General features: G+C 41.4%; 1 protein-coding gene across 2 annotated transcripts; it reads left to right on the top strand.

Annotated features, from left to right (window-relative positions):
• Positions 1-13,413: 13,413 nt before the first annotated feature.
• Positions 13,414-26,993, top strand: PROK2 (prokineticin 2). 2 transcript variants are annotated; one of them, XM_004035897.5, is made up of 4 exons: positions 13,414-13,730; positions 17,098-17,223; positions 24,149-24,211; positions 25,823-26,993. In XM_004035897.5, exons 1-4 carry the CDS (start codon positions 13,635-13,637, stop codon positions 25,925-25,927), a joined length of 390 nt encoding a protein of 129 aa, XP_004035945.1. In that variant the 5' UTR covers positions 13,414-13,634; the 3' UTR covers positions 25,928-26,993. The 2 variants fall into 2 exon arrangements, with proteins under 2 accessions (XP_004035945.1, XP_004035944.1); XM_004035896.5 differs by lacking the exon at positions 24,149-24,211 and having other exon boundaries at positions 13,418-13,730.
• The last annotated feature ends 995 nt before the right edge of the window (positions 26,994-27,988 follow it).

Genomic DNA, 27,988 nt, shown 5'->3' with positions numbered 1-27,988 from the left:
TATCCGAACTGGATAATGCGTTTTCTTGGCCAACATACCTTCCATAAAAGCAGGCCATCCATGATATTTCTTTGTGGGTTAAGCTTTTTCCTCCTACCATTCAAGCTCTTAACCAGCCTTACATTTCAAGAATCTTCACAGTAGTGCAGCAAAATTGTAATTTATACCTGTACTGTACAGTAGTCATTAGCCACATGGGGCTCTTTAAATTTAAATTAATTAAAGTGAAAATTTCATTCCTTAGTTGCACTAGGCACATTGCAAGTGCTCCACAGCCACTTGTGACTAGCCGTACTGCTAGGGACTACATGGATATGGAGTATTTCCATCATTGCAGAAAGTTCTATTGAGCTGTACTGTGCTACACTGGGGAGTAATTAAAACCAGAACCTAAAAAGCACAGAGCCCTTCATATGAGGGGTGGAGAGGAGAGGCATCTCTGGGCAAGGCTTCCTGGCTGTCTCCCAAGAGGCCTCACAAGGTGGCTTCACCTTGACCCAGTGACGATAATCCAGGGTCTCTCTCAGCCTTGCAGACTCAGAGCCTGACTCGTCAGCACCAGAGGTCTCCTCCATTTGGGTCATGAATCAGAATGTCAGTCTATTGATTTACCATGAAAACCCTTACTACTTTCACTGCCCAAGGACTGGCATTCAGGCCGCTGGCTCCCGTGACTTCTCCCCACTGGCAAGGCCACCAGAAGTCCATGTATAATCAAAGGGCTGCAGTGAGTCAGAGCCAGGCCAATGGCAGTGGTCTGTGTGTTCTGAATATGCTATTGCCCAGCATCAATATGGACCTGCCTGTCCCTGGAGCCAGACAGGCACATCCTGGGCTGGAGTTCCACTGGCCTGATGGTGGTCAGCATTGCCAAGTTGTACTCCTGGGACTTACCTTTTTTCTTTCTTCCCTACATCCCTTTTTCAATTTTAAAATAATTTTAAACTCACAAAACATTGCAAAAATTATACAAAGAGTTCCTGAGTACCTTTCCCCCAGTTTCCACTACAACAGCATCTTACATAACTAGAGTACATTGTCAAAACCAGGACATTGACGTTGGCACAATACCCTTTTCCTCTGATAACGGCAAATGTGTTAATGGGTTCTTACACTGTGTCAGACATATTTTTGTTTCATTCTCACAACAATCCTACACTGTAGGTATTATTATTATTCACTCTATTTTATTGAGAAGAAGACTGGAGCTCTGAGAAATTAAATATCTTTCCTAAGGCTAGACAGACCATACATGGCAGAGCTGGGATTGGACTCTACCAAATCTGACTCCAGAGTAGCACTCTCTAAATATGAATGGATGGGAAAGACTTTAACAAGCAGACCTCAAACGCCAGACCAAAACGCTTTTCTGCCTGTTTGTATTTGTGGCCTATGTCTCCCGGATGATTCAGTGTGTGTTAAACCTGCACTTTCACTGGGAAGGGGAAGGGGGAATAATGGGCTATAACCCCCAAATTCTGATGATGCATTGCTAAAGCCAAAATTTGCTCAAATGCTTATTAAATTTATCTTAATGTTTGAGAAAGATAAAAATAGTGCTCAAAATATAAAGACTACTGCAGGGTAGTTGTACATTTTATACTTCAAGAGCTCACTTGATGTCATGGCTTATTATAATTAGAGTAAACTTTCAATAATCAGTCACGGAGAACCATGAATACTCTTCAGGACGGGTGTAGACTTAATGAGCTGAGCTGCCAGTTTAGGAAATCAGGTTTAGACTTTGAACGTGGTAATGGTGAAATTGTTGCTCTAAAAAGTACCATCTGGTAGCAACTTGCATCGTACAGAGCAGCTACTGCACTATTCTCACAGCACCTATTGCACAGTGCCTGCAGGCACATAGCAGTGATAGGCGGTATATCTCTGGTGAATTAAATTGCCTGTGTTCTTCCTTCACAGCTCCTCCTCTCCTACATGTGAAAGAACCACAAATGAAAGGAAATCAGAGAGAGTTGGTTTTGTTTTTGGTCAGTTTTGTTGTTGTTGTTGTTGTTTTTGAGACACAGTCTTGCTCTGTTGCCCATGCTGGAGTGCAACGGTGCCATCTCAGCTCACTGCAACCTACACTTCCCAGGTTCAAGTGATTCTCCTGCCTCAGCCCCCGAAGTAGCTGGGATTACAGGCACCCACCACCATGCCTGGCTAATTTTCATATTTTTTTGTAGAGACGGGGTTTCGCCATGTTGGCCAGGCTGGTCTGGAACTCCTGGCTTCAAGTGATCTGCCCGCCTCAGCCTCCCAAAGTGCTGGGATTACAGAGGTGAGCCACTGCGCCTGGCCAGGGAGTGTTTTGTTGGACAGGACTCTTATCAAAACTTGGATGTTCCACCCCAAAAATAAAAAGTTTGAAATCTACTGGCTCACACAAACTAGATGTAAAAGAGATCAATTACAAATGAGACTAACAATTGATTCATTTTAAAATAACTGATTAACCGGAATCGGTTGATGCTGAGATAGGATTTGGGGGTTTACATCAGCCTTTAGGAAAGTCATAACTTACAGTCAAGGCTGAGTTCTGGAACCTCATTCTCTCAGCAAGGAAAACGGTTCTATCTGAAGCACCCCAGTAAACTCACCTCCTGACCACTCTCCCTCTCTCTACTCCTCCACCTCTAGCTATTATGATGGGGGCCTATTAAACAGACAAACACATAAGAAAATGGAAGGGAGAATGCTGTAACAAGATCATAAAAGCACAGTTACCATGGATCATTGGCTGGGGCTTGGAAATACTTTCATTATGGCGAATTGCATCCATCAGCTCGAAAACATTTTGGAAGTAAACAAATGAAAAGAGTTAGCAATCTGCCACTTAGGATTCTCTAGGTGAAGTCTTATCCTACCAAAATTAATTTTCCAATCCCCTCCCGCTCAAACCTGCACTATCCTTTTTGCTAATTCGTGAGCCAAAGGTTGATAATACTTATGTATACATTTAGCAAACCCAAACTCTGCCAAACTATGTGAAAAAAAACAAATGACTTCAGTGGATAGAGATTCAGGATGCAACCGCACACTCCATGGCCACTTCTAACTGTGAGGACAGTGGAACAGGTGATCACAATGACTTGATATATATGGAAGAGACCTTCCTAAAAGTAGTCTCCTGTGTTTTGGAAAGTGTGTTTATAACTGTTTTGTAGAGGGGTCCCCACACCTCAAAGAGGAGCCAGTATGGTTGGGAAAAACTAGAACTTCGAGGCAGGAGACCAGTGGCCTATTTCCTGCTCTGTCTCCTGGTTCCTATGAGATTAAATCTTTCGGATTATCAGTTTCCTCATTTGTAAAGCAAGGTAGATGAATTAGATTATCCCATCATTTTCTGTATTTGATTAATGAGTTCATTCAAGATTGGCTACACATTCAAAATGTGACCAATTCCTCTAAATTCCTGTACATGAGTGGGTTTTTTGTTAAGGCTTGGATGTGGTCAAGATAAGGGATTGAGATTTGCCTAGCCTTTTATCCCTGGCACATGCAAAAAGTGCTCTGTAACCAAATATTTTGGAAATGCTGAGTTGTACCAAGTTGGTACAACTAGTTTCCTTTTGCAGAACCTCTCGGGGTCTTTAATGTGCTAATACAAATTATGGCTCCTAAGAGGTCTCTATCTGATCATAAAAAAATCACAATTTTTCTAAGAGGAAACACTCCCTGGCAGATGCTGTACTAGAGTCCTCAGTCTCCAGTGTTAGGCTCACTCTAATTGATCCTGCCACCTAAAAAAGCAGGCAGGATACCTTTGATAGACAACTCACCTTATGAGAGCAAAGGCACCCAGTCCCCACTTAGAACTCTGACAAATGAACCTGCAGAGCAGAAACAAGGATGGCCCACTTTCTTACCACTCACAAAAATAGCATCTCTTCTGAACTTCTTCTTCGGGGGATTCCTCTGGGGGTAAACATACCTCCAGACAAAAGGTCACATGTGTAGAATTGTACCTGTTCTCTGCCATTTTGTTTTTAAGTCTTGATCTCTGAGTTGTAAAGAGAGAGACAGAGAACAAAGAGAGAGAAAGCAACAGAGAGAGAGAGGTGAGAGGGAGGGAAAGAGGCAGGTTTTAAGATAAGTTTGAGGAAAATTCACATCATAGTCATTGTTTCTTCCTTTTGGTTATTGGCTATCTAAACTTTTTACGGCAATATTTAAGTAAAGCGTATAAATTCAAGGAGAAGCTGTGATAGTTAAGTATTTCGCATAAGACCTAACTGGGTGGAAACCCAGCTCTACTACTTCGAAGCTACTGTGATTCTGTATGACACAGTTAATCTCTGCAAATCTTACTTCCCCGTTTGTAAAATAGGAATTGTGGTGGTAGCTACCCCATAGGGTAACTGGAGGTATTATATAAGATGTACTGAGATTTATTGAGTACTTACCATATGCAATGCATAGAAAGAGGCAGCCTTTACATTTAGAAATGGAGATTTTTGTAATTGGTTTGTGCCTATAAATTCCTGTACCCAGATGTCTTATTATTTCTTCCAAGTCCTTTCCCTCAGGAAAAAAAATATAGATAGATAGATAGATAGATAGATAGATAGATAGATAGATAGATAGATAGACATATATACATACATATATATATACACACACAATTCAAATTTAGGGGAGAAAAAAATTAGTAAATAAAATTTGTGTGGGCTAGCTAATAAATGTTGACCTAAACTAATAAAGAAGTAATTACCTAGCCCTGGTTTTTCCTCTTAAGAAAATTCTTTTCTTTTTTTTTTGGACAGAGTCTCATCTGTCGCCCAGGCTGGAGTGCAGTGGCAAGATCTCCACTCACTGCAATCTTCGCCTCCCAGGTTCAAGCGATTTTCCTACCTCAGCCTCCCAAGTAGCTGGGATTACAGGCACCTGCCACCACACTTGGCTAATTTTCTTCTATTTTTAGTAGAGACAGGGCTTCACCATGTTGGCCGAGCTGGTTTCAAACTCCTAACCTCAGGTGATCCACCTGCCTTGGCCTCCCAAAGTGCTGGGATTACAGGTGTGAGCCACCGCACCCGGCCAAGAAAGTTATTTTCTGCATGAGACTTTCTCTCTGGAAAGTTAACAAATATGCTACCGATTTGCATAACAATCTCTTCCTTCTAATGAAATACCTGATACATAGCCTTAAGGCTCACCTTCAATGCTAAAAATAGATATTAAATACAGTCAACATTGTAATGAATAACACCTAAATCTTTTAGAACCAAATGTTCATCCTGATCCCTCATATTATTTCAAATGCATTTTATACTAATTATTTTTTTTAAAAAGTCTTTCTCTTGAATTAATATTTCAACTATTTAAAAATAGGTAAACTTTATTTTACATTATCACTTGAATAGACCAAATAATTTTTAGTGCCTCCGTAGACAATTGGCTTTCAAATTGAATCTTGGTGATTTATTTTTAAATATAAAGAGAAATCATCAGCTTTGAAAAGATTAAAATAGATGTCTTATTTAGAATTATAAAAGCAATTCATTTTTCATGTCACATTTAAAGCATAGTTATTATATTTAAAAGATATTTCAGACTGATATTATGGGTTTGTTAACAAGAAAAGCCACCGTGTAATAGAACAGTGATAAAAGATGAAGGGTGAAAAAAATAAGAATATCTATTTTACTTTTTTGGAACCCTTCTAAGTGAAAAATCATTTACACAAAGACAAATGGGACCTAGCTAGGAAATTACCAGACCCACCTATTATGTGAAAATAATTAGAAGTCATACGAAGAAGGTACATACAAAGTAAGCCCTCAGACAAGCGGGAATCATTTTTAACACCAGAGCAGGCCAGGCACAGTGGCTCACACCTGTAATCCCAGCACTTTGGGAGGCCAAGGTGGGAGATTGCTTGAACCCAGGAGTTCAAGACCAGCCTGGGTAACACACCCATCTCCATAAATTTTTTTTTTTAAAGTAGCCAGATGTGGTGATGTGCACCTGTAGTCCCAGCTACTCGGGAGGCTGAGGTGGGTGGATCGCTTGAGCCTGGGAGGAAGAGGCTGCAGTGAGCTGTGGTCATGCCACTGCACTCCAGCCTGGCCTGGAGTGACAGAGAAAGACCTTGTCTCAAAATAAATAAATAAAATTTTTTAAAAAAATTAAAAACAGGCCGGGCGCGGTGGCTCACGCCTGTAATCCCAGCACTTTGGGAGGCCGAGGCGGGCGGATCACGAGGTCAGGAGATCGAGACCATCCTGGCTAACATGGTGAAACCCCGTCTCTACTAAAAATACAAAAAAAAAATTAGCCGGGCGTGGTGGCGGGCGCCTGTAGTCCCAGCTACTCGGGAGGCTGAGGCAGGAGAATGGCGTGAATCTGGGAGGCGGAGCTTGCAGTGAGCTGAGATTGCGCCACTGCACTCCAGCCTGGGCGACAGAGCCAGACTCCGTCTCAAAAAAAAAAAAAAAAAAAAAAAAAATTAAAAACAAAACTAGAGCTTCATGTAAAAGAGTAACAGAAGTGTTCTTCCTTTATGTAGCTGAGATTGTGTCAGGCTTTCACTGCAAGATGGCAGATGGAAGACCCATTTGCTTCCTTTCCCCAATTCTACCAACACATTTATTGAGCACTTACTATATAACTGGCAATTGAGATGAAAGTACACATAACAAGGTGAACATGCAAGGGGTCCACCAGTGAGCCAGAACTTTGGGCAAATTCCCACAACTCAGAAAGCAGATGAATTCCACCAGTAAACAGAGAGAGCCTCAAAAGGACAGCCCAGAACAGACCTAGGAAAAGGAGGTGGGAAACAATTTACTCGAGGGGCAATAATGAAACTCTAGGCTCTTTATGATCTAATGCATGAGTCAGCAAACTTTCTGTAAATGGCCAGAGAGTAAACATTTTCAACTTTGCAGGTCATATAGTCTCTCTTGCAAGTACTCCACTCAGCCCTCGTGGTGTGAAGGCAGCCTTAGACAAAACATTGGCAAGTGTAGCTGGGTCCCACTCAAACTTTCTTTACAGGAACAGGCAGTAAGTCTCAGTTTGCCAGCCCCTGATCTAAATTCTTACTACTGTGGCTACATTATATGAAATCTAAAAATTTTAAGGGGAAAATTGCCTGAGTTTTAGCTCTAGCCACCATCTTCTCTGTACCCCGGATCTGTCTGATTGCCTTTCCCCACACCCAGAGGTTGCCAACACCCCAGCATCCATCTGCACTGTCAATCAGTTATACAAGGTGAATCTTGACGTTTCTTGTCCAGCCTTTATCTTAACCAATGGTAAATTCTACTTGTTCTACTTTGGTTTTTTTTGCTGTTTGTTTGTTTGTTTGTTTGTTTGTTTGTTTGTTTTAGAAAGAGTCTTGCTCTGTCACCCAGGCTGGAGTGCAGTGGCTCTATCTCAGCTTACTGCAACCTCCCAGGTTCAAGTGATTCTCCTGCCTCAGCCTCCTGAGTAGATGGGATTACAGGCATGAGCCACCACGCCTGGCTAATTTTTGTATTTTAGTACAGGCAGGATTTTGCCATGTTGGCCAGGCTTGTCTCGAACTCCTGACCTCAGGTGATCTGCCCACCTTGGTCTCCCAAAGTGCTGGGATTACCGGTGTGAGCCATCACGCCCAGCTCTCTACCTGTTCTACTTTTTAAGTGAGTCAGTTCACGTCTCTCCCTCTTTGCTGCCAACACCGGTAGCAGAAGCCACCTGGACCGCTGCCATGGCCTCTCATCAGGCCTGCTCTCAGCCACTCTCCAATCTCTTCTCTATATTTTTTGTAATTTGTTCAACAAATATTTATCAAGTGCCTACTATGTGCCAGGCATCTTTCTAGGTACTGGAGATAAATTAGTGAACAGAACAAAGTTTTTGAACATCCCTTATCCTGTGGAGCTTAGATTCTGGTGTATGTGTGGGGAGGTGGGGGCAGTAAGGCAACAAAGATAAAACGTAATATGTAATAGAATATGCTAGAAGTCTTAGTGCTAGGGAAAAGTGAAATATAAAAGGACTAAAAGGCAACTGGCATGCTGGGGCAGTTGCAAATGTAAATAAGGGTGGTTAGGATAGGCCTCCTTGCAAAGGTGAGATTTGAACAAACATTCGAAAGTGACAAGGGAGTCTGCCATGTGGCTGTTTGGGGAAAGAGCAGTCTGACAAGGAGAAGATCCAGGACAAAGTTCTCGAAGTGGGAGCATGCCCTGTGTGTTCTAGAAACCTCCAGGGCGGCAGTGTAGCAGGAGCAGAGCTGGCAGGAAGACAAGAGGTAGGAGTAGTAAACAAAGTCAAAGATCTAAAGGTCTCTGTGAGAGAAACGAGAAACTACTGCAGGGTTTAGAGCAAAGAATCTAACTTACTTTAAAAAAAAAAATAGGTGTTGATGATAGAATGTAGAGGGCAAGGGTGAACCCGGCAGGCCAGTCTTGAGGCAATGACAGTGACAGTAATCCAGGCTGGAGGTGACAGGGGCTCAGAACAAGAAGGGTAGCATGACAGAGGGTTTATTATTAAAATATATTCTGTTTTATTTTATTTTGTATTTATTTATATTTTATAATATAAAATATTACATTATCACAAATATAATTATATTATAATAAATAATAATATAATATAATAATATAAAGTAGATTTGCCTTCAAAAGGCAACAAGATTTTCAGACAGATGGGTCTTAGGTGTGAGAGAATGAGAAGGGTGAAAGATGACTCCAGGGTCATCTTTGGAAGGATAGAGTTGCCTTCAGCGAAAGGGGTTTGGGGGTTGCCAGAAGGTGTTGGGATGTGGACAGGTTGAGTCACACTGCAGGGAGGTCTTCCTTATGAAAGCTGCTCATGTCACACTTGCCCCATTCTTATGATTTTTCTCCTTCCCTGACCAACCATGAAGACCAAGATCTTTAGTGTGGCCTACGTAAGACCCTGCAAAGGGTCCCTGCCATCCCTCTGGCTCCGTATTTGTTCCAGACTTCGCTTTAGGCACATTCCTTGGGCCACATTAGCTACCCTTTTGTCTGGAATGCCCAGCCATCCTCCATGTCTGCTGTTTTATTCTTTTTTTTTTTTTTTTTTTTTTTTAAGACAGGGTCTCGCCATCACCCAGGCTGGAGTGCAGTGGTACAATAACAGCTCACTGAAGACTTGACCTTCCAGGCTCAAGTGATCCTCCCACCTTGATTCTTCAGGTAGCTGGGATTACAGTCGCCCGTCACCACTCCCGGCTAATTTTTTAAATTTTTTTGTAGAGACAGGGTCTCCCTGTTTTGTCCAGGCTGGTCTGGAACTCCTGGGTTCAAGCGATCCTCCTCTCTCGGCGTTCCAAAGTGTTGGGATTACAGGCATGAGCCACTGCACCCAGCCCTGTTTCATTCTTCACCTCAGTTAAATTCTGCATAACCTTCAGCTCTCATCCCATATTCCAGAACTGTAAGGAAAGCTTCAGGTTTCCTCATATGCTCTCTCATAGTGACCCTAAATTTATCTTCTGTAATTATAAAGTTGTATGATTATTTGATTCATGTGCATCTTCCCATGAGATGGTAAGCTCCCAGAGGGCTGGGTTCATGTCTGTTTTGCTCACCCTTGTACCCCCAATGCTGCACACAATATCTGGAATATAGTAAGTCTTAGTTAATACCTGTTGAATGAATAAATTATGGTTTTCTACCCACCTAAAAGAAAATATTAGCTTACACATTTACTCACTTTCAGAGTCTTTGTATAATTCTGGTATAAAGAATGCTGTACTAGAAAAAATACAAAGGAAATTACACATTATTATTTATAATAGCAATTACTAATATAATTCAAAGTTCATTATGCTCATTAAGGAGTCCAAGCCATGAATGATTCATTTCCTGTAGAATATAGCACTGCTCACCTGATACCTTGTTGTCTTCAGAAACCAGTGACAGACTTGCACTGTCTGTCCCCTTGAAGACAGATTGTCATGTGGCTTGTTTTGGTCACTAAAAAGTGAGCAAAAGTGACAGGCATCAATTCCAGGCAGAGAAAGCTGGTGTACAACCCTCTGGCTGCACCCAACTATGTTAGTTTCCTGTGTCTGCCATAATGAAATTACCACAACTGGGTGGCTTAAAACAATAGAAACTTATTCTTTCGTGGTTCTGGAGGCTAAAAGTCCAAAACCAAGGGGTTGACAAGGCCGTGCTCCCTGTGAAGGATCTGGGGAAGAATCCGTCCTTGCTCTTTCAGATCCTGATGGCTGCTGGCAATCCTTGGTGTTCCTTGCCTTGTAGAAGCATCGCTCCAATCTCTGCCCCCATCTTCACTTGGTGTTCTCCTGTGTGTGTGGCGGGGGGGGGGGGGGGGGGGGCGGGGTGTGGTGGGGGGTGTGGTGGGGGGGGCGAGTCTAGTCTGTGTCTCTGTATCCAGCTCTCCCTCCCATTTCTCTTATGAAGACACCAGCCATTGAATTTAGAACCCACCCTAATATAGCATGACCTCATCTTAAGTTGATTACGTCTGCAAAAACCCTATTTCCAAATAAGGTCACGTCCACAGGTACCAGGGCTTAGGCCTTGAAAATAACTTGCTAGGGGACACAGTATAGGCCAGTACACTGGCAATCATGAAGCACATGTTGAAATGGAGCCTTATCAGTCAGCCCGAGTCCCAAACTGACTGCCGTGAGACAGGCCTGTGTCTCCGAGCTCACTTCATTTCAGTCACGTGGCCCCCAAGTAAAGAGATAGGCTGAATCATCTGCACCAGGTAAAGCTTCCATCTCTCTTGCTTTCTGGTGACTACCTTTAACGGATTCATATACATGACATGAGTCTGTACTGTATATGATCTTCTTGTAACTGTCTCTGGACTGTCCTTCATGGGACATATTCCTGTTGCTGGTCATTTACTGAATGCCTGCCATATGCCTATTATCGTGCTGTGTGCCAAGAGGGATGCATAGAAAATTAGACACAAGGATCCTAATCACGAAAAGTGTACAATCTAATATAGTGGGCAGGACAGAAAAGACTTATATCAGCATTGGCTGAAATTGTCAGGGGAGACCAAATAATAAGGCTTAATAAGAGGTAACCCTAACAGAGCTCCCAGTCTGTTCCAGGCACTGTGATAAGCATTTTGCAGGTATTATTAAATTCCATAGGGGTTGTACCCCATGAGGTTGGTATTTTATAACCATTTTATAAGACCGGAAACAGAGGCTTCAAAAGGTTGTGTAACTTGCCCAGTGATCACACAGGATTCCAATCCTGATCAGCCTGTCTCACAAACATGGGGTTCTATAGACGCTCCTAGATTGCATTTTCGTTTAAGCTGAGCCTTGATGGTCTGCTGGAACATGGTAGGCTACACTTTACACACACAAGGCTCATTTCACCTAATACAGTTATGCCTGGGCAGAGTTGATCATGTGGCAATATCAACAGGTTACAGTAATAGAAAAGAATCAATAAACTACTGTTTCATTTCTATGTCATTGTTGCTAAGTTGTCCCAACTACCTTTTTTAATGGACTAATCCAAACTCTTTTTTTTTTTCATTTTTCCCTTTATAACAATTGAAGTCAGACTTCATTTTTCAAACTTGGCCTCAGATACAAAGATGACATATCAAGAGCCTTCATTTCTCTCCTAAAGCATTAAAACAATTAAAATTTCCAAAAGAACATGAAACTAAACAACCCTATTTTTAAGTGTTTCCAAACTTATTTCTTTTTTTTAAACTTGTTTCAAAACAGCCTTATGAGGACTGTTTTCCAAACAGCTGTGTAAGAAGCCAGCCACTTTTGAAATCTGATTTTTCCTATGTAGACATATCATATTTTCTGTGCTTGAAGAAGCAGGGAATACCCAAGCTGGCATTCAATAGTAGCGAAGATGAAATAGACCATTAAAAGAAAGTCATAGGAATGTTAAAATCCATGTTGACTGGTTTTTACATTTACCCGGCAGCATTCCCGAGCTAGCGTTGGCATGGAGACTGGAAAAGGAAACTTTCCACAAGTCTGTCACTTGCTACTGTTTCTACTTACTCCACTGTGAGTCCAATTTTAACATTTTTTTAAGTTGAAAAAAGGGTTTGACTCCTTTTGTGTTTTCTGTTCAAGGCGTTTTTTAAACATGAGAACACGTGTGAAAAAGGTTTTTAAAAATCAGCCAAAGATTGGGGTTTCCAAATATTCAGCTGTTTAACATTCAGATAATTGCCTGCCTTCCCCCCGCTATCCCCCACATTTCGTCTGAATGCTTTGGCATGGGGGAGCCCCACAGTCTGAAAGTAACTCTGTCCCAACTCTCCTTACTGCATTTATTAAAGAGGCTGAAAGACGCATCTGCTTTTCAATAGTTTGTGGTTCTTAAGAGACCAGGAAAGCCAGAGGTTCTGACTATTCAGGAAGAAAGTTGGGTTTCCCCAAACGGGCAAGCAAGTTCGGTGTGGTCACATCTAGGTATTCTTGACGTCATTTTTGTTGAGGGAAACAGGCTGCAGTTTCTGGAGCCAGGCTAGGATGAGAGATGGAGGGCAAATCTGTCACTTATTCTTTCCTGGTGTACCTGGAACCCACTAGACACTCAGTTCATGTTTACGTGAATGAAGGAATCACAATTACGCCCTATCGCATCTGTAAAACCGAAGGGTGATTTTCCTGGGCTGGAAAGTTTAAGAAAGAAGAGAGAGCTGCGTACCTAGGGCTTAAGGGGCCTCAGGCTGGCACTCAAAACCAGGCGTTCTCATTTCCCTTTGGCATCACCCTGAACGGCTGTGCCTGGAGCTGGCGCGGGGCTGAAGAGGGGAGGAAATACATGTGAGGAAAATCAGAGGAGAGGGTCGGGAACAGATGTGGGCATAAAGGGAAGGCATCTGACTTGAAAGAAACAAATAGGAGTCCCGCAGCTGGAAGGACAAATCCTTTCACGTCGCGGGTGATGTGGGATTGGGGCGATTTTGCTCTCCCTTTGTTCTTTCCCCTGCCTTCCACGTTTCCAGGGTATTTGATTGATGTCTGTCTTCTCTGTTAAGTTATTCCACCGTGAGGAGAGAGCCGGTGGCAGTACCTGGCACGCAGCGGGCGCCCAATATAGACCTGCTGAGCAAACGAATGGATTCAGGGGCTGCTGTGTCCCCCTCACCCACCCCCCGCCCCCTATGTGTCCACAGCGCCCCGCACGTAGTAGGCGACCCCTAAACATCTGTACAGCAAATGATTTGCAAGTTTTCGGCGCTGAGCACGTGGAGCTTTGGAAACCAGGACAGCAAATGAGTGTCTGGGAGACCACAAAAGCGGTTCCGGCGCGTGCGAAAGGCGGTGGCTGGGCGACAGCGGAGGGAACGGCGCAGAGCGGGGCGCCCCGCCGGGAGCGCTGCCTGCGTGGCGCCCGAGGCGGGGGCGCGGGGGGCCGCGCATAGCACGTGCTCGTCTGGGAGCCGGCCGGGCCGGGGCGGGCGCGCGTGTGCGCGTGGGGCGTGGGGTGTGTGCCCGCGCCGTGCCCCCCGCGTGTGCTGCCGGGCGGGCGCCGGCGTGAGTCACGGCGGGGCTAGCCTTTATAACGGCCCGGAGGCTCGCGGGAGCCGCCGCGCCCGCCCGCCCGCCGCTCCGCCCTCCACCCAGCGCACCCGGGCCCCGCGCCCCCAACTGCCTCCGGCGGCCGCCCAGTCCCGAGGGCGCCATGAGGAGCCTGTGCTGCGCCCCACTCCTGCTCCTCCTGCTGCTGCCGCCGCTGCTGCTCACGCCCCGCTCTGGGGACGCCGCCGTGATCACCGGGGTAAGCGGCCCGGGCGCACCTGTCTGCCCCTGATGCGCGCCTGGGATGTGCCCAGGGGGCTTGGGACGGGGACCCTGAAAATCAGGCTAGAGGCAAAGGGAGGGTCGCCCTGGGCGGGGACACCTGCCCCTGTCGCCCCTTGGCGCACTTGGGAAAATACCCAGATCCAAAAGCAGCAGACGGCTGGGGACACTGGGCGCGTCCTGGAAGAAACAGTGACAAGGATGTCGCCCACCACCTTTATTACCACCTTCTCCCGCTTACTTCTCCCTCATCACCCACGGCCTCACTCCTCGCATTTTTCTTCTGTTAGGCTGAAAGAAGTTTCTCTCTGAGTCTTCTCAAGTACTTTTGGAGGCTCTCCAACCTCGAACCTTAAAATTTGACGGCCCCTTCCTGAAATGCAAAGGACCAAGACGAATTCCCCAAGTGCCCAGAGTCTTAATCCTACAGTCAAAGAGTTTGCTCCCCAATGCGTCCTCCGCAGAAACCCTTTGAAATCGCTTGGTCCAGGGCCATGTGAGCGCTTTGAAAAGCAATTGTGGGAGCTTCCTTCTGGGTTCCGGGGCTTTCCCCCGCGCTCAGGGTCTTGAGGTATCCCCATAAAAGTTTTAAATTTCTAATTCCTGGCAAAGCACCTCCAGTGCTCCGGCATAATGATGGAGTAGGTTGCTGTGTAGATGTTTAAACTTAGAGACGATATCTTCATCTTTTTTGTAAGTAGGAACTAGTTCAGTTCTCTCCCACTCTCAACAATTTTGTGTGGATCTGAAAAACTGGATTTGCAGTACAATACTAAATAGTCTAGTTTACATTAACAAGGCAAAACTGCTGTCATTTCCTGGTTGTTCAACTTCTTTACTGTTTTTTAAGTGAGGAATTATTTCACACCTTCATTAAATTACTTCAAATATTTAAGTGCACGTAATGGGATTTAAATAAAACGTCTATGTTTGAAATGTTGATACATAGATAATAAAATACCATTTGACTTTAAAGGAAGTATCTTTGTCTTGAGAAAATCAAGCTCTATTTTCTCTATATTAGTTATTAGGTTTATAGAATTTTGAAAGTCCTTTTGCTAAATCAGCATTTGTATATATCCAACAGATATTTAACTGTAAGCTCTGTGATATTTATTAGAAAAGAGATTTTTTCAAAAAATTACTTGCATAGCTTTGCCAGTCCATGTGGTTGAAAAAAGTTTTTGCAGGTCTTTCTAATACATGAGAATTGAAACATGATTGGATTTTTTTCTCCCTCTTCTCCTGCTGGCTCATTTAAAGTTTCTCCTAATCCTCTGAGCCCAAGATCCCTTTGCAATATAAGTATCTTTTTGTTCCATTCACAGGACAACACTATCTGAATAGATTTGCAATGGGTTAAGGATGAAGGGCATTAGGAAACAGCTGTCTAATTAAAAATATATAAACCTATGCAACTCTTTGTAAATTTTCCAAGAACTGAAGCTTTTGTTACAAAATAAAATTTTATCACATTGGCTGTCTATCTGTTAGAGAGGCTTAGACTGGGCTTATTATATAGTTATGTGTGCTGTTTTTGTTGTTGTTATTTTAACTCAGTGTTACAAAAAGAGAATTTTAAAAATGTCTCTAAAGCAACAGGGCAATAAAATGTAGTTATGTCTCCATGACAGGAACCATCTGGATTCAAATGAAAAACTCAGTAACTTATCAAGATATATTGTGTATAGCATGTTAAACATCCAGGTGATTGAATTTTAAAAGATTTTGGCTGGATTTTTGATTGTCTCATAAAAAAAAGCTCATGGGGCCTCAAAATTCGAGGTATTGAGCATCTGTTGAAATAAAATGCTGGCTAAAACTTTCACCTGACATCCACGGTTTTTTGGGTAGCGTATGTAGGTATTTTGAAATTGATTTATATGCCCACATAGATTTGTTAAAACTATATTGTAAAAGATCATTGACTAGACATCTTATTTATGGGATGTAATGGCTACATATACATGATTTCTGGCATGCAGATAAAAATTGGAAAATTGAAACATTTACATATTGTCCTATAAAATCCAAACACCTCAAGGTGAAATTTTTAGCTTTTATCCAGATACTTTGTTTAAATAGACTGAGAAATAAATTCTAATGAGGGAAGTAAATGAACTTTAAAGCAAAATAGTTGGTTACTTTTAATGAGAAATAATGTTAAGAATGTACCCATATTTTTATGTCTTGAGAAGTTATGACTGTCCTCAAAACTAAGAATTTTGAAGGACTGTTTTAGTTGTTTCCATTAATTGTACATTTAAATTTGTGCCTAGATGATAGAGGTTTTAGTTTCTTACATATATAGTACAGGATGTTTTTATCTTATCACTACCAAAACAGATTACTGCCCATGGTTCAAACAAAGCATTCTATTTTTTGTTGGTTCTAGGAAAGAATAATAGTTCTTCAGATCCATTTTCATGCAAATAGATTTAGATTTTATTATTTATTTCTATTTACTAGAGTATGGAAATTCCTCCATAGTTGATTGTTTCATTGTATGTATTTACAACTTTTATATTGAAAGCAGGTGACTGGAGTAATTACTACTGACAATTGCACCTGTTACTTGCATTTCTTAATTTGATGGATCTTACAGGATTGTTAGCTGATTTTGTAATGTACATATATGTTTATGCTAAGCCAGTAATTTGCTCTTTGCAGCTTATTCACCTGAAGGAAGATTAACATAAGGCAAGCATCTTGGTCTGTCCATTTTCAAACTATGAGACTTCTTTAAAGAGAAAATGGTGAAAAAGCAAGTCAGTGGTGTGAGAAACGTCAAGTCTCATGAACCAAAATGCAAATATTTGAAAGGGAAAAATGAGCACTTCTGAAATTTACATCAGTGCCTTTATGGGTCTGGAGTGTTTCATGCCAGATTTAGAGACTATTTAAATCTCTTTTTTTAAATTGGCCCCAGTGTATTCTGCAGTTAATAGTCACAAAATCTTGTGATTCCATTTATGTAGTTCCTAATGGCCATGTGTAGTATAAGAGTAATATAGTCTTGTTCTTCAAGTTCAAAGCCAATTCAGCCATAAAGCACTGGAAAAAGAGAGCTGATTTCATTTTTAAAAGATCTTATGTTTATTTAAGATTTTCATAATCCAGGGGCTAGAATTTAGCCCACTTTCGAAAAATGAGAAATAGCTATTCTGATCAGATTTTATAATAGCTATATACAAGTAAATGAAGGTTATCATTTAAAAAATATACCTGATTATTAAAGCCCAAGTGTTTAGATATTTAAAGGGAATTTCACTGCTAATTTTAGATTTCCTTAGCCTGAGACTTTCCTGTTATCTATATTTATCTGTTTGTTTATTACATTTCAGGCTTGTGACAAGGACTCCCAATGTGGTGGAGGCATGTGCTGTGCTGTCAGTATCTGGGTTAAGAGCATAAGGATTTGCACACCTATGGGCAAACTGGGAGACAGCTGCCATCCACTGACTCGTAAAGTTAGTATATATATATTTGTATTCATGGTGGTTCTACTGTGGTAACTCTGAGCAGGGTCTGTATGACATGAAGGACTGGGTAATGTGCTCGACAAACAAAATGAATGTTGGACATTGGCAAGGATAACAGTGTAAAACTACCCCCTCTCCTCTCCCCTTTCATTTCAAAGAATTGTATCCTCTGTCTTTCTTATTCCAGTGATAGTTTTCATGTTACTGCTCTCATGGTGTTAGAAGCATTTTACCAATATAATTTGCAACACATGAATTTGCTTAAAAGTTATTTAGAACAAAAATATATATTATACTCTAGTATGCATCTTTGCAGAAATCTGAGTATAGAAGTTCTTAAAAAGACTGCTTTTAATATTAGATCTACTGATAAGGCAGAAGTAAGTAAGCTCTGTGTTTTGGGATTTTTTAGAAAATCGATTATACAATTACTCTTGTATGTTAGTTTAAATATTCTATATTTTGACTCTACCTACAGGACACATTTTTCAAAATTTTAGAGATCGATGATATTTAATTTTCCAATTTGCTTTATTATCTGTCAGCTCAATATCACAGTGACCTAAATAACACTTTTGAAAAGTTATTAACAGTAGTGGCATGATCATAGGGTGGCAGGATTGGACAGGCTTTGAGAGATTGTATCTCCAAGGGTTGCAGACCCACCTGTCTACAGGGGTCAGGAAGGTTTACATTACATGAGGAAGCGGGTGGGTGGGAGGCAGAAGGCATGTGGAGCTGGAGGTCCTTGGCCTTCTGGTTGAAAACTTTTGAAACACAGTGTGGTCTCAACAGAGCACCCCAGGAATGCCAGGTTGCATTGCCTTCCTCTGGTCCCACCTCCACATTTTTCCCATTAGTAAAGTGCCTCCAGTGGCGTTGCAACAAGTCCTAGGGCAGGTGGTTTTCGAGAGGCAGAGCTCAGTCTCTTTAGAGTGTTCTTTCTACACATTGTATACTTTCTTTTAGATACAAGTAGAATGTTATCAAAGCAAACCAAATTCCATTTTCTGTCTTATTTTTTCACATGTGATTTAGGGTTTAAAAATGTAACACAGCCAAACGTCATTCCCATACTCCACAGTCCCAGAGAACAGTTAATATTTTCACCTCCTCGGAGTGAACAGAATGAAATAAATTGTGGCCCCTTGGCCCAGGTTTAACTCTGCAAGCTATAATGTGGATTCCAGTTGTTTTGGGCCTATCTAAAGACTGAATTTGCTTTTGGCTTTCCTGTGGTTGCCTTGTGAAATGCTTCCTGTTACATTTAAACCATCCCTCCTGTGGTTTTACCATGCAAGACTGCAATGTCATTTAAAAACATGACATGCATTGTTTTTTCTTGGACAGAAGAGGTTTAAACTGTTACTTGTGTGTCTCAATGCCAAACTTCCCTACAAGAGGGGCCACTGGCCCAGCTGCCTTTAGCATTTCTCTCGTTATTTTCAACACCCTTATTGAATTATGAGTTATCTTTTGTACACTTAAGTCATTGTCTCTGAAACATTTACTCTTAACTTTCTCCTTTAAGAATTACGTTGTTTTTGGCTGGGCATAGTGGCTCACACTGTAATCCCAGCAATTTGGGAGTCTGAGGCAGGCAGTTTGCTTGAGCCCAGGAATTTGAGACCAGCCTGGGCAACATAGTGAGACCCCGTCTCTATAGAAAAATTTTTTAAAATTAGCTGGGCATGGTGGCACACGCCTGTAGTTCTAATTACCAGGAAGGCTGAGGTGGGGAGGGGATCAGTTGAATCCAGGAGTTTCAGGCTGCAGTGAGCGTGATCTTGCCACTACACTCCAGCCTGGGTGACAGAACAAGACTCTGTCTGGAAAAAGAAAAATTGCGTTGTTTTCATACAGTATTAGTACAGCTTCACATGCCCTAGATGCTAGAATCACATAGCCTGTTTACTAAAACAAGGGAAAAGTGACATATCCCATGGAACTATGTTTGTGTTAATAACAATCATAATTGCACCTTGTTAAATACTGTGATGTACCAGATCCTCTATATTAAATGTTGTATATGTACTTCTTATTTAATACAGCAAGCCTGTATACAACATTAAGCCCCAGAGGGGTTCAGCAACACAGGCTGTGAGTAAACAAGAGACACTCAACTTCATTCTTTGTGACACTCTGTTGTTTATGTGGTCTTAATCATTACACGCTTCTACCTCCGCGAAAGCAGTCGTTGGGTTTAATTTGAACACTTTTTAGTCCAATTAACCAAAACTGGTTTGTTTGGATAACAGAGACAAAATGATCACTGGAATGAGTGATAACAGTTCAGACTGGGAATTTGTGTCGTCCGATAGTTTTGATGAGTGTTCCAATCCTCTGCAATATTTAAAAGAGAACCGAATTCTATTTCCCCAGTTCCTAGATAACTTCAATTTCAGGTTTAGTCCAAGATTAATTTTGAAAGTAAACAAATGCAGTCTTCTTGCATAAGCCTGGCTACATCTCTTTGGTTCTGTTTTTATCATGGATCCAATAATGAAATCTTTAAATAATAGAGTATGGTTTTCAGATGCTCACTTGAAATGTATTTCTGGAATTTTATTTTCTAACTTTTCATATTGGTTGCTTTTTTATCTTCAAATACATTTTCAAAGGTTATTTTGATGACCTATTTTAAGAGAAGATCCTAGAGTTGTACTTGTTCCAGATGAAATTTACCTATTGTAGAAAAAGATCTAGTTTCTTGCAGAATATCTCTCAGCTGTATGGTCTGTTCAAAACAACTCAAGAAAAAAGTCTTTCCTCAATACATTCTGATGAACATTCTGTACAGTATTCAATTATGCTCTGAAGTTTAATGGCTCATTAGTAGATAGTAAAAATGTAGACCCTATATAGAATTTTTTTTTCATTTTGTTTCAGCTTAGTCATTAGCCACCGAAAATCTGTTTATTTGGGTCAAGTGAACAGTATTTGGTGACTGAAACTGAGAACCATAGATAGGAGTTGATAGCTACTGAGTTCAGTTTACTGTTTTATTTAACATGTACCAATTAACTTGTACAGTTTATAGTCCCTGACAGGCTATTGTTTTATAATTGTATAGTTTTGAACTTTATATTTGATAATTTTAAGATAGAATAAAATATATGAGATATATGAGTTCACCTAGGAAGCATAGTATGCATATTTTCTAAATACATTTTAAAGCAAATAATAGTTTTAACAGGTATTCATTTTTCTCAAATTTTTTATTTTATTTTATTTTATTTATTTTTTTGAGACAGAGTCTCGCTTTGTCACCCAGGCTGGAGTGCAGTGGTGTGATCTCGGCTCACTGCAAGCTCCGCCTCCCGGCTTCATGCCATTCTCCTGCCTCAGCCTCTCAAGTAGCTGGGACTACAGGTGCCCACCACCACGCCCGGCTAATGTTTTTGGTATTTTTCGTAGAGACGGGGTTTCACCTTGTTAGCCAGGATGGTCTTGATCTCCTGACCTCGTGATCTGCCTGCCTCGGCCTCCCAAAGTGTTGGGATTACAGGCACATTTTGCACAATTTTTTAACACTTAAGAATGACTTAACTGAATCATGCCTTTAGAAGAAACTTTCTGTTTAAAAAAAAAAAAAAAAACAATGTTTCTATTAATGCCGGTAACTTTCCAAAGTTTACATAGAAGATTAGCCATTTCCTTCCCGTTTTGACTAATGTTTAGCTTTGAACACTTTTTAGTATTCAATAATTATATGATTAATACTTTAATTTTTATTGCTTATTGTATTCTGAATTTTTTCAGTTTAAACAACTATGTTTCCTTCAAACAATCTTGTTTTTAAATTTTCCTGCGCTTTTTATGTGAACATTTTTAGCACCAGGTTTTTTTTAAAAACTTCACTTTCCTTCGTTTTCTGAAGGAAAAAAATTCAAATAAAAACCTGGTACTTGTTTTATTTTTTTAACTTGATATTTAAAAAATTATTAGTGGTTTCTATTTTAGAACCAACCTATGAGGAAACATTGTAAACATAATTTCAGAATATGAAGTCATTAAAATTTTAACGTATTTTTTAAAGTAAAAAAATTTTAAAATACTAAAATATAACTAATGCAACTAGAAATTTAGCAAAAGATGGGGAAGAAAGCATAATATGCTGATTTTCTCATCTTTCCTATCACAATGTCAAGAGCTACTGTCTATGATTATTTCTTGGGATAGCATCATAGCAGTGTTTATAGGTTCAATTCAGCAAAAAGACTTACAAGACAGAAATAGGCTTTAGTCTAATACAGGTTTCTCAACTTTGGTACTATATGCGCTTTGCCCAGTTTCTCCCAATGGTGACATCTTGCAAAACTCTAGTACAATATTCCAAGCAGGATATTGACGTTGATACAGTTAAGACACAAAACATTTCCATCACTATAAGGATCCCTCATGTTGCCCTTTTATAAGTGCTAATTTCTCTTTAAAAGTGCTGCAAAAGAGTAAAAGTCATGCTTTCTCAAAGTGCTGGATGTTCTGCCTCGGTAACTTCTAGAATTTGCTGTTTGGAATTCTAGGCTATTGGAAACTTTGCATTGAGTGTTGGTTGATTCTAAAGTAAACCATGAAGTTTGGACTAAGTGGTTCCAGTGTGCATCTTCTGTAAGCACTTTCTCTTGCATTTGTGATTATGAGACGCCTGTTAGCTTTGTCACACAGTGTCTGTAGATCTAGAAGTGAGTGGGCCAGTCAAGAAACTGACAAGCATCTACCGAGTGTATAATATCAGAAATCATGGTTTTTGGCCAGGCACAGTGGCTCACGTCTGTAATCCCAACACTTTGGGAGGCCAAGATGGGCAGATCACTCGAGCCCAGGAGTTCAAGACCAGCCTGGGCAACATGGCAAAACCCTGTCTCGACTAAAAATACAAAAATTAGCTGGGCATGGTGGCACATGCCTGTAGTCCCAACTACGTGGAAGGCTGAGGTGGGAGCATCACTTGAACCTGGGAGGCTGAGGCTACAGTGAGCTGAGATCATGCCATTGCACTCCAGTCTGGGCACAACAACAGAGCAAGACTCTGTCTCAAAAAAAAAAAAAAAATGAAAAGCGAAAAGAAAAAAAGAAAAGAAGAGAGAAAAAGAGAAAAGGAATCATGGTTTTTGTCATTAGGAGCTCACAGATCTGAGTGAACTGGGTTTGAATGAGAAAAAAGCACCTAAGTATTAAGGACCCTGCAGTTCAGTGTAATCATTATGTTAGGGTCAGTCAAGGCAGATCCAGATTGATGTTCATACAGTCTTGGTGTCCTTGATTTAAAGAAATAATACAAAGATTTTTTTTAAGTTTCACAAAAACAGATGACCTTGTGAACACACTACCAGGGTCCCTCCTAGGTCCTGGATTAGAGGTCTATACATGAGAGGGGCTTCGGCCTCTTGGGCTTCATGGTGAGTCCATCTCTGAGTGTGGTGGTGTGAGTTACCTTTTGCCTGCTCGGAGCTGGGCAGGGCAGTGAGGGGAGCCTTGGGATCTGAGTCGGTCATCTTACTTCTGCCCTTCGGGGAGTTCCTAGACTCTGTGGGGCATTGCAGGGCATTTGATTGGCACATAGCAAATATCTCCTGAGTGTTTTCTGTGTACCAGGCTAAGAGCTATATGCTCATGAGTAAAATGGATATGGTCCCCTCTTTAGAGAGTCTGGAGTCTGGGCTTGGTGGTGTTTGAGAAGAGAGCAAAATCTGGAAGAAAGCAGGACCCTGTTTAACTATGAGCACTTTCCCCTCCTAGCTGAGTAACCTCAGTCCAGGACCTTCGCTTCACCTCAAAAGGAAGCCACTTACCTCTATCTCAGACAAAGCAAAAATCTGGTGCTGAGGTTTGGGATGACATTCATACATGATGCCTTCTGAGACCTGACCCATGGCGCACAATCCATGTGATTTTTCTTTTCTACTGGGCCCAAGGTACTGCCCACCCCATGTGACAGGCCGGAGAATGATCATAGTGTCATGATGCAGAAAGCACAAGGCTGTGAGCACCAGCAGCTGAAACAATTTTACTGGTGTTCTGTCTTGTATCATCAAGAGGGAAGCTCCACGATGCACAGCCTCGCCTGTTTTGCTCATCATTGTATGCTCGGCACTTAAGATAGGGCCTGGTATATAGGTGGCACTCAGTATCTGTTGAATGAGTGAATGAAAGAAACATATTTAGTGATCTCCGTTTGTAACAGTTTAACATGCTCATTATAGGTGTATTTCACTGACACACTTCAGGCTCCTTTTACTTGGATATTGCTATCTGTGTTTGTTTTTCTCAACCTCAGCGCTATTGACGTCTTGGGCCAGATAATTCTTTGTCGTAGGGGTTGTCCTGTGCGTTGTAAAATGTTTAGCAGCATCCCTGGCCTCTACCCACTAGACGCCTAGAGCATCCCCCTCCCTGCCCTTAGTTGTGACAAATGAAAACATTTGCAGACATTGCCAAATGTCCCCTGGGGACACAGTCGTCCCTAGTTGAGAATCACTGGCCCACGCAGCAGTTTTAGGCTTGGCAGAAAGGAAACTTATAGTCTCAGGGTCAGAATGGGCTATAAAGGTCGTTGATGATCACTTCTCATGCTATCCACTTATAACTGTCTAAGCCAGTCTAGCTGTACTCACCTCCTCTGATGTGTTCTTGGTGGCAGCAAAAGAGCCGGCCCTCAGTGTTCCCTTTGACACACAGTGACAGAACCATTCTGAGCACAAGTCTATATTAATCCAGTGGTGAACATGACTGCATGTAGATGCTGTCATTAGAACCTGGGAAGTCATGACATAGCAAAAGGACAGAGGAACTGGGATGGCTTGGCTGTATCTTGCTCCGCCAGTTCACTACGTGCATACCCTGCCCTCCCATTGCCTCTTTTTCTTCCCTTTGTATTTATTGATCTCAATCGTCTCCCTGGCCCTTCCAGAACAATTTTGGAAATGGAAGGCAGGAAAGAAGAAAGAGGAAGAGAAGCAAAAGGAAAAAGGAGGTAAGAAGAATGCGAATGTGGTACCACCAAAAGACATGCCCAGAAGAATTAGCCTTTACATTGTTGGACTACCATAGAATTGGGTCTGTCCTATCAGTTCAGCCCCAACATAAGATTAGAATGGTTCTGCCACTGTGTGTAGACAGCTTTGATAATCTGTATTGATATCTATATGATATATACAAAGAAATTTATCTGGAAGGCATCTAAAAGATGCATTTCAGATTTTCTCATAAGGACAGATCATTGATGTGGGGTGGCCTCTTTTGGTGGAACAGAATAAGAAACACACTAGAATGATGTTGAATTTGAGTTTGGAAGCAGGAAGAACACATCCTCTGCCATGCTTAAACTCTGGAAACATCTCTGAGACATGAGTCTGTAGTCACTCGTCTCACTCACTTTAGCCTGAGTCAGAGTCACTTGCCATCTGATTTCACAGACGCTCCAGGCCTGGGATTAAACTTTCTTCATATAACTTGTAAGACAGGCAGATTCTCAGGAAGGTGCTATTGCTTAGGGGAGGGAAAATAACATTTGCTATCTTTATTCTAGAAAGCATACGTATTTGGTGTGTATACCATTTGCCACTGGCACAGACAACCACCATGCTTGCTGTTGGTTGACCCTCCTCGACCCAGCTTGGCTGGTGAAATGGGCTGGGCTCTTAGAGTGACTCTCGAATGAAGCAGACCTTTCACTGCTACTCAATTTCCATTTATGCAAATTGAGCTTGTCTTCTTCTCTTATTTTCCTCTGTTCCTTTTAAAGTTTTTTCCTGGCATTTTGACTCCTGGCATCTGTGTGCAAATGTATGAATTAATATATTGCTCATTGATGGTGAGTTCATATTTGCTCATTGCATAGACATGGTCATGCCCATGATACCAGGTTCAAGCTTAAGGAGCTTCAGTGATAGGATACCATAAAAAGAAATAAATGAGAAAAAGTAAAAGGCCGTACAGCTTGAGGGCTAAAAGCTTGGTCTCTCGGGCCCACTCACTGCTATCCAGGCTTCAAGTTTTAGATAAGTGACCTTGGCCAATATACCAGTCTCTCTTTGCCTCATTCTCTCATCGGTAAAATGGGTACAATTAAAGTGCTTGCCATCTTTACAAGGTGTTTGTAAGAATGGGAAAGGATAACATATAAAAAGTACTGAGCAGGCCAGGTATGGTAACTCACATATGTAATCCCAGCAGTTTGAGAGGCTGAGGCAGGCAGATCGCTTGAGGTTGGTAGTTCGAGACCCGCCTGGCCAACAAGGTGAAACCCTGTTTCTACTAAAACTACAAAAGTTAGTTGGGCGTGGTGGCATGCACCTGTAGTCCCAGCTACTCGGGAGCCCGAGGCAGAAGAATCGCTTGAACACGGGAGGTGGAGGTTGCAGTGAGCCTGTGCCACTGCACTCCAGCCTGGGCGACAGAGCAAGACTCTGTCTCAAAAACAGTAAATAATAAATAAATAAAAAATACTGAGCATATTGCCTAATGGGTAGTTAACGCTCAGTAAACACTAGTTATTGTTATTTAAAGAGCTATCTCAAGAATGGTTTGGTTTGTTTGTTTTTGAAACCTTTCCAGCTCTGACTCCGTTTTCTTTTTTATTTAGGTTCCATTTTTTGGGCGGAGGATGCATCACACTTGCCCATGTCTGCCAGGCTTGGCCTGTTTACGGACTTCATTTAACCGATTTATTTGTTTAGCCCAAAAGTAATCGCTCTGGAGTAGAAACCAAATGTGAATAGCCACATCTTACCTGTAAAGTCTTACTTGTGATTGTGCCAAACAAAAAATGTGCCAGAAAGGAATGCTCTTGCTTCCTCAACTTTCCAAGTAACATTTTTATCTTTGATTTTTAAATGATTTTTTTTTTTATCGAAAGAGAATTTTACTTTTGGATAGAAATATAAAGTGTAAGGCATTATGGAACTGGTTCTTATTTCCCTGTTTGTGTTTTGGTTTGATTTGGCTTTTTTCTTAAATGTCAAAAACGTACCCATTTTCACAAAAATGAGGAAAATAAGAATTTGATATTTTGTTAGAGAAACTTTTTTTTTTTTTTCTCACCACCCCAAGCCCCATTTGTGCCCTGCCACACAAATACACCTACAGCTTTTGGTCCCTTGCCTCTTCCACCTCAAAGAATTTCAAGGCTCTTACCTTACTTTATTTTTGTCCATTTCTCTTCCCTCCTCTTGCATTTTAAAGTGGAGGGTTTGTCTCTTTGAGTTTGATGGCAGAATCACTGATGGGAATCCAGCTTTTTGCTGGCATTTAAATAGTGAAAAGAGTGTATATGTGAACTTGACACTCCAAACTCCTCTCATGGCACGGACGCTAGGAGTGCTGCCAGACCCTTCCTAAACCTGTCACTCAAGAGGACTTCAGCTCTGCTGTTGGGCTGGTGTGTGGACAGAAGGAATGGAAAGCCAAATTAATTTAGTCCAGATTTCTAGGTTTGGGTTTTTCTAAAAATAAAAGATTACATTTACTTCTTTTACTTTTTATAAAGTTTTTTTTTCCTTAGTCTCCTACTTAGAGATATTCTAGAAAATGTCACTTGAAGAGGAAGTATTTATTTTAATCTGGCACAACACTAATTACCATTTTTAAATCGGTATTAAGTTGTAATTTAAACCTTGTTTGTAACCGAAAGGTCGATTGTAATGGATTGCCGTTTGTACCTGTATCAATATTGCTGTGTAAAAATTCTGTATCAGAATAATAACAGTGCTGTATATCATTTGATTTATTTTAATATTATATCCTTATTTTTGTCACGGTTGTTGTCAGTTTTTATTATAAGCAAATTTCTAAATAGGCTACGTCCCAACATGGATAAAGACCCCAAGGTTGGTAAAGTAGCCCCAAAGATATGTGCATTTTCATTTTACATACAGCAGAGTTGTGTTTGCATGGATTTTAAGGTAGTTCAAAAAATAAACGATGCATAAATCAGTGAGGTTTTGGAGTGTGAAGGAAAATGATGCTGTGCAAAACTGATTGTAATCAGGAATGGGCTTAAGTGTATTGACTTGGCAAAGAGTGATGGGAGTGTGTGTCGTGAGTGGTTAGGCAGGGTGCTAGGTGCTACCACACAGTGATGCCGATGTAGGCTGGCCTCGACAACCCACCAAGTCTTGTAAATGGTTTCAACGTCGCAAATAAACAACTTATGAAATGTGTTCAACTGACTAAACTTGCCCATGCCAACCCACCAACCATTTCCAAACACAGAAACTGTCTGTCCATTTTGTAGTTATTGACTCAGCCAGGGCTTATGATAGCACATTGTATGTAATTTTACCCCTTGAGCTAATGGGTCGCATAAATGTATGGGATTTTGCTGTGCTAATTACCAAACTTGGTCAGAAAAGTATTATTTTTGGTTGTTCAGTTTGTGTTCAAGAAACATTCCTCTGCGAGTTTGCTGAAGAAAATTCAACTTCAACAAGGGGAATTATGAGTAAAGAAATAGGCACTTTGGCAATTTTGTTGTTTGTTTTCATATAATGTTCAAGACTTTCGAGGCTATGTTGGCCAGGGGCGGTGGCTCACACCTGTAATCCCAGCACTTTGGGAGGCTAAGGCAAGAGGATTGTTTGAGCTCAGGAGTTTGAGACCAGCTTGGGCAACATGGAGAAACCCCGTCTCTACCAAAAAAAAAGAGAGAGAAAATAAAAATCAGCTGGGCACAGTGGCATGCACCGTTAGTCCCAGCTACCCTGGAGGCTGAGGTGGGAGGATCACCTGAGCCTGGGAGGTCAAGGCTGCT

This window comes from Gorilla gorilla, chromosome 2, assembly GCF_029281585.2.
Source record: "Gorilla gorilla gorilla isolate KB3781 chromosome 2, NHGRI_mGorGor1-v2.1_pri, whole genome shotgun sequence".
NCBI lineage: Eukaryota > Metazoa > Chordata > Mammalia > Primates > Hominidae > Gorilla > Gorilla gorilla.
The sequence above is the reverse complement of the archived record's forward strand: the minus strand, read 5'-3'. Positions and strand labels throughout refer to the sequence as shown.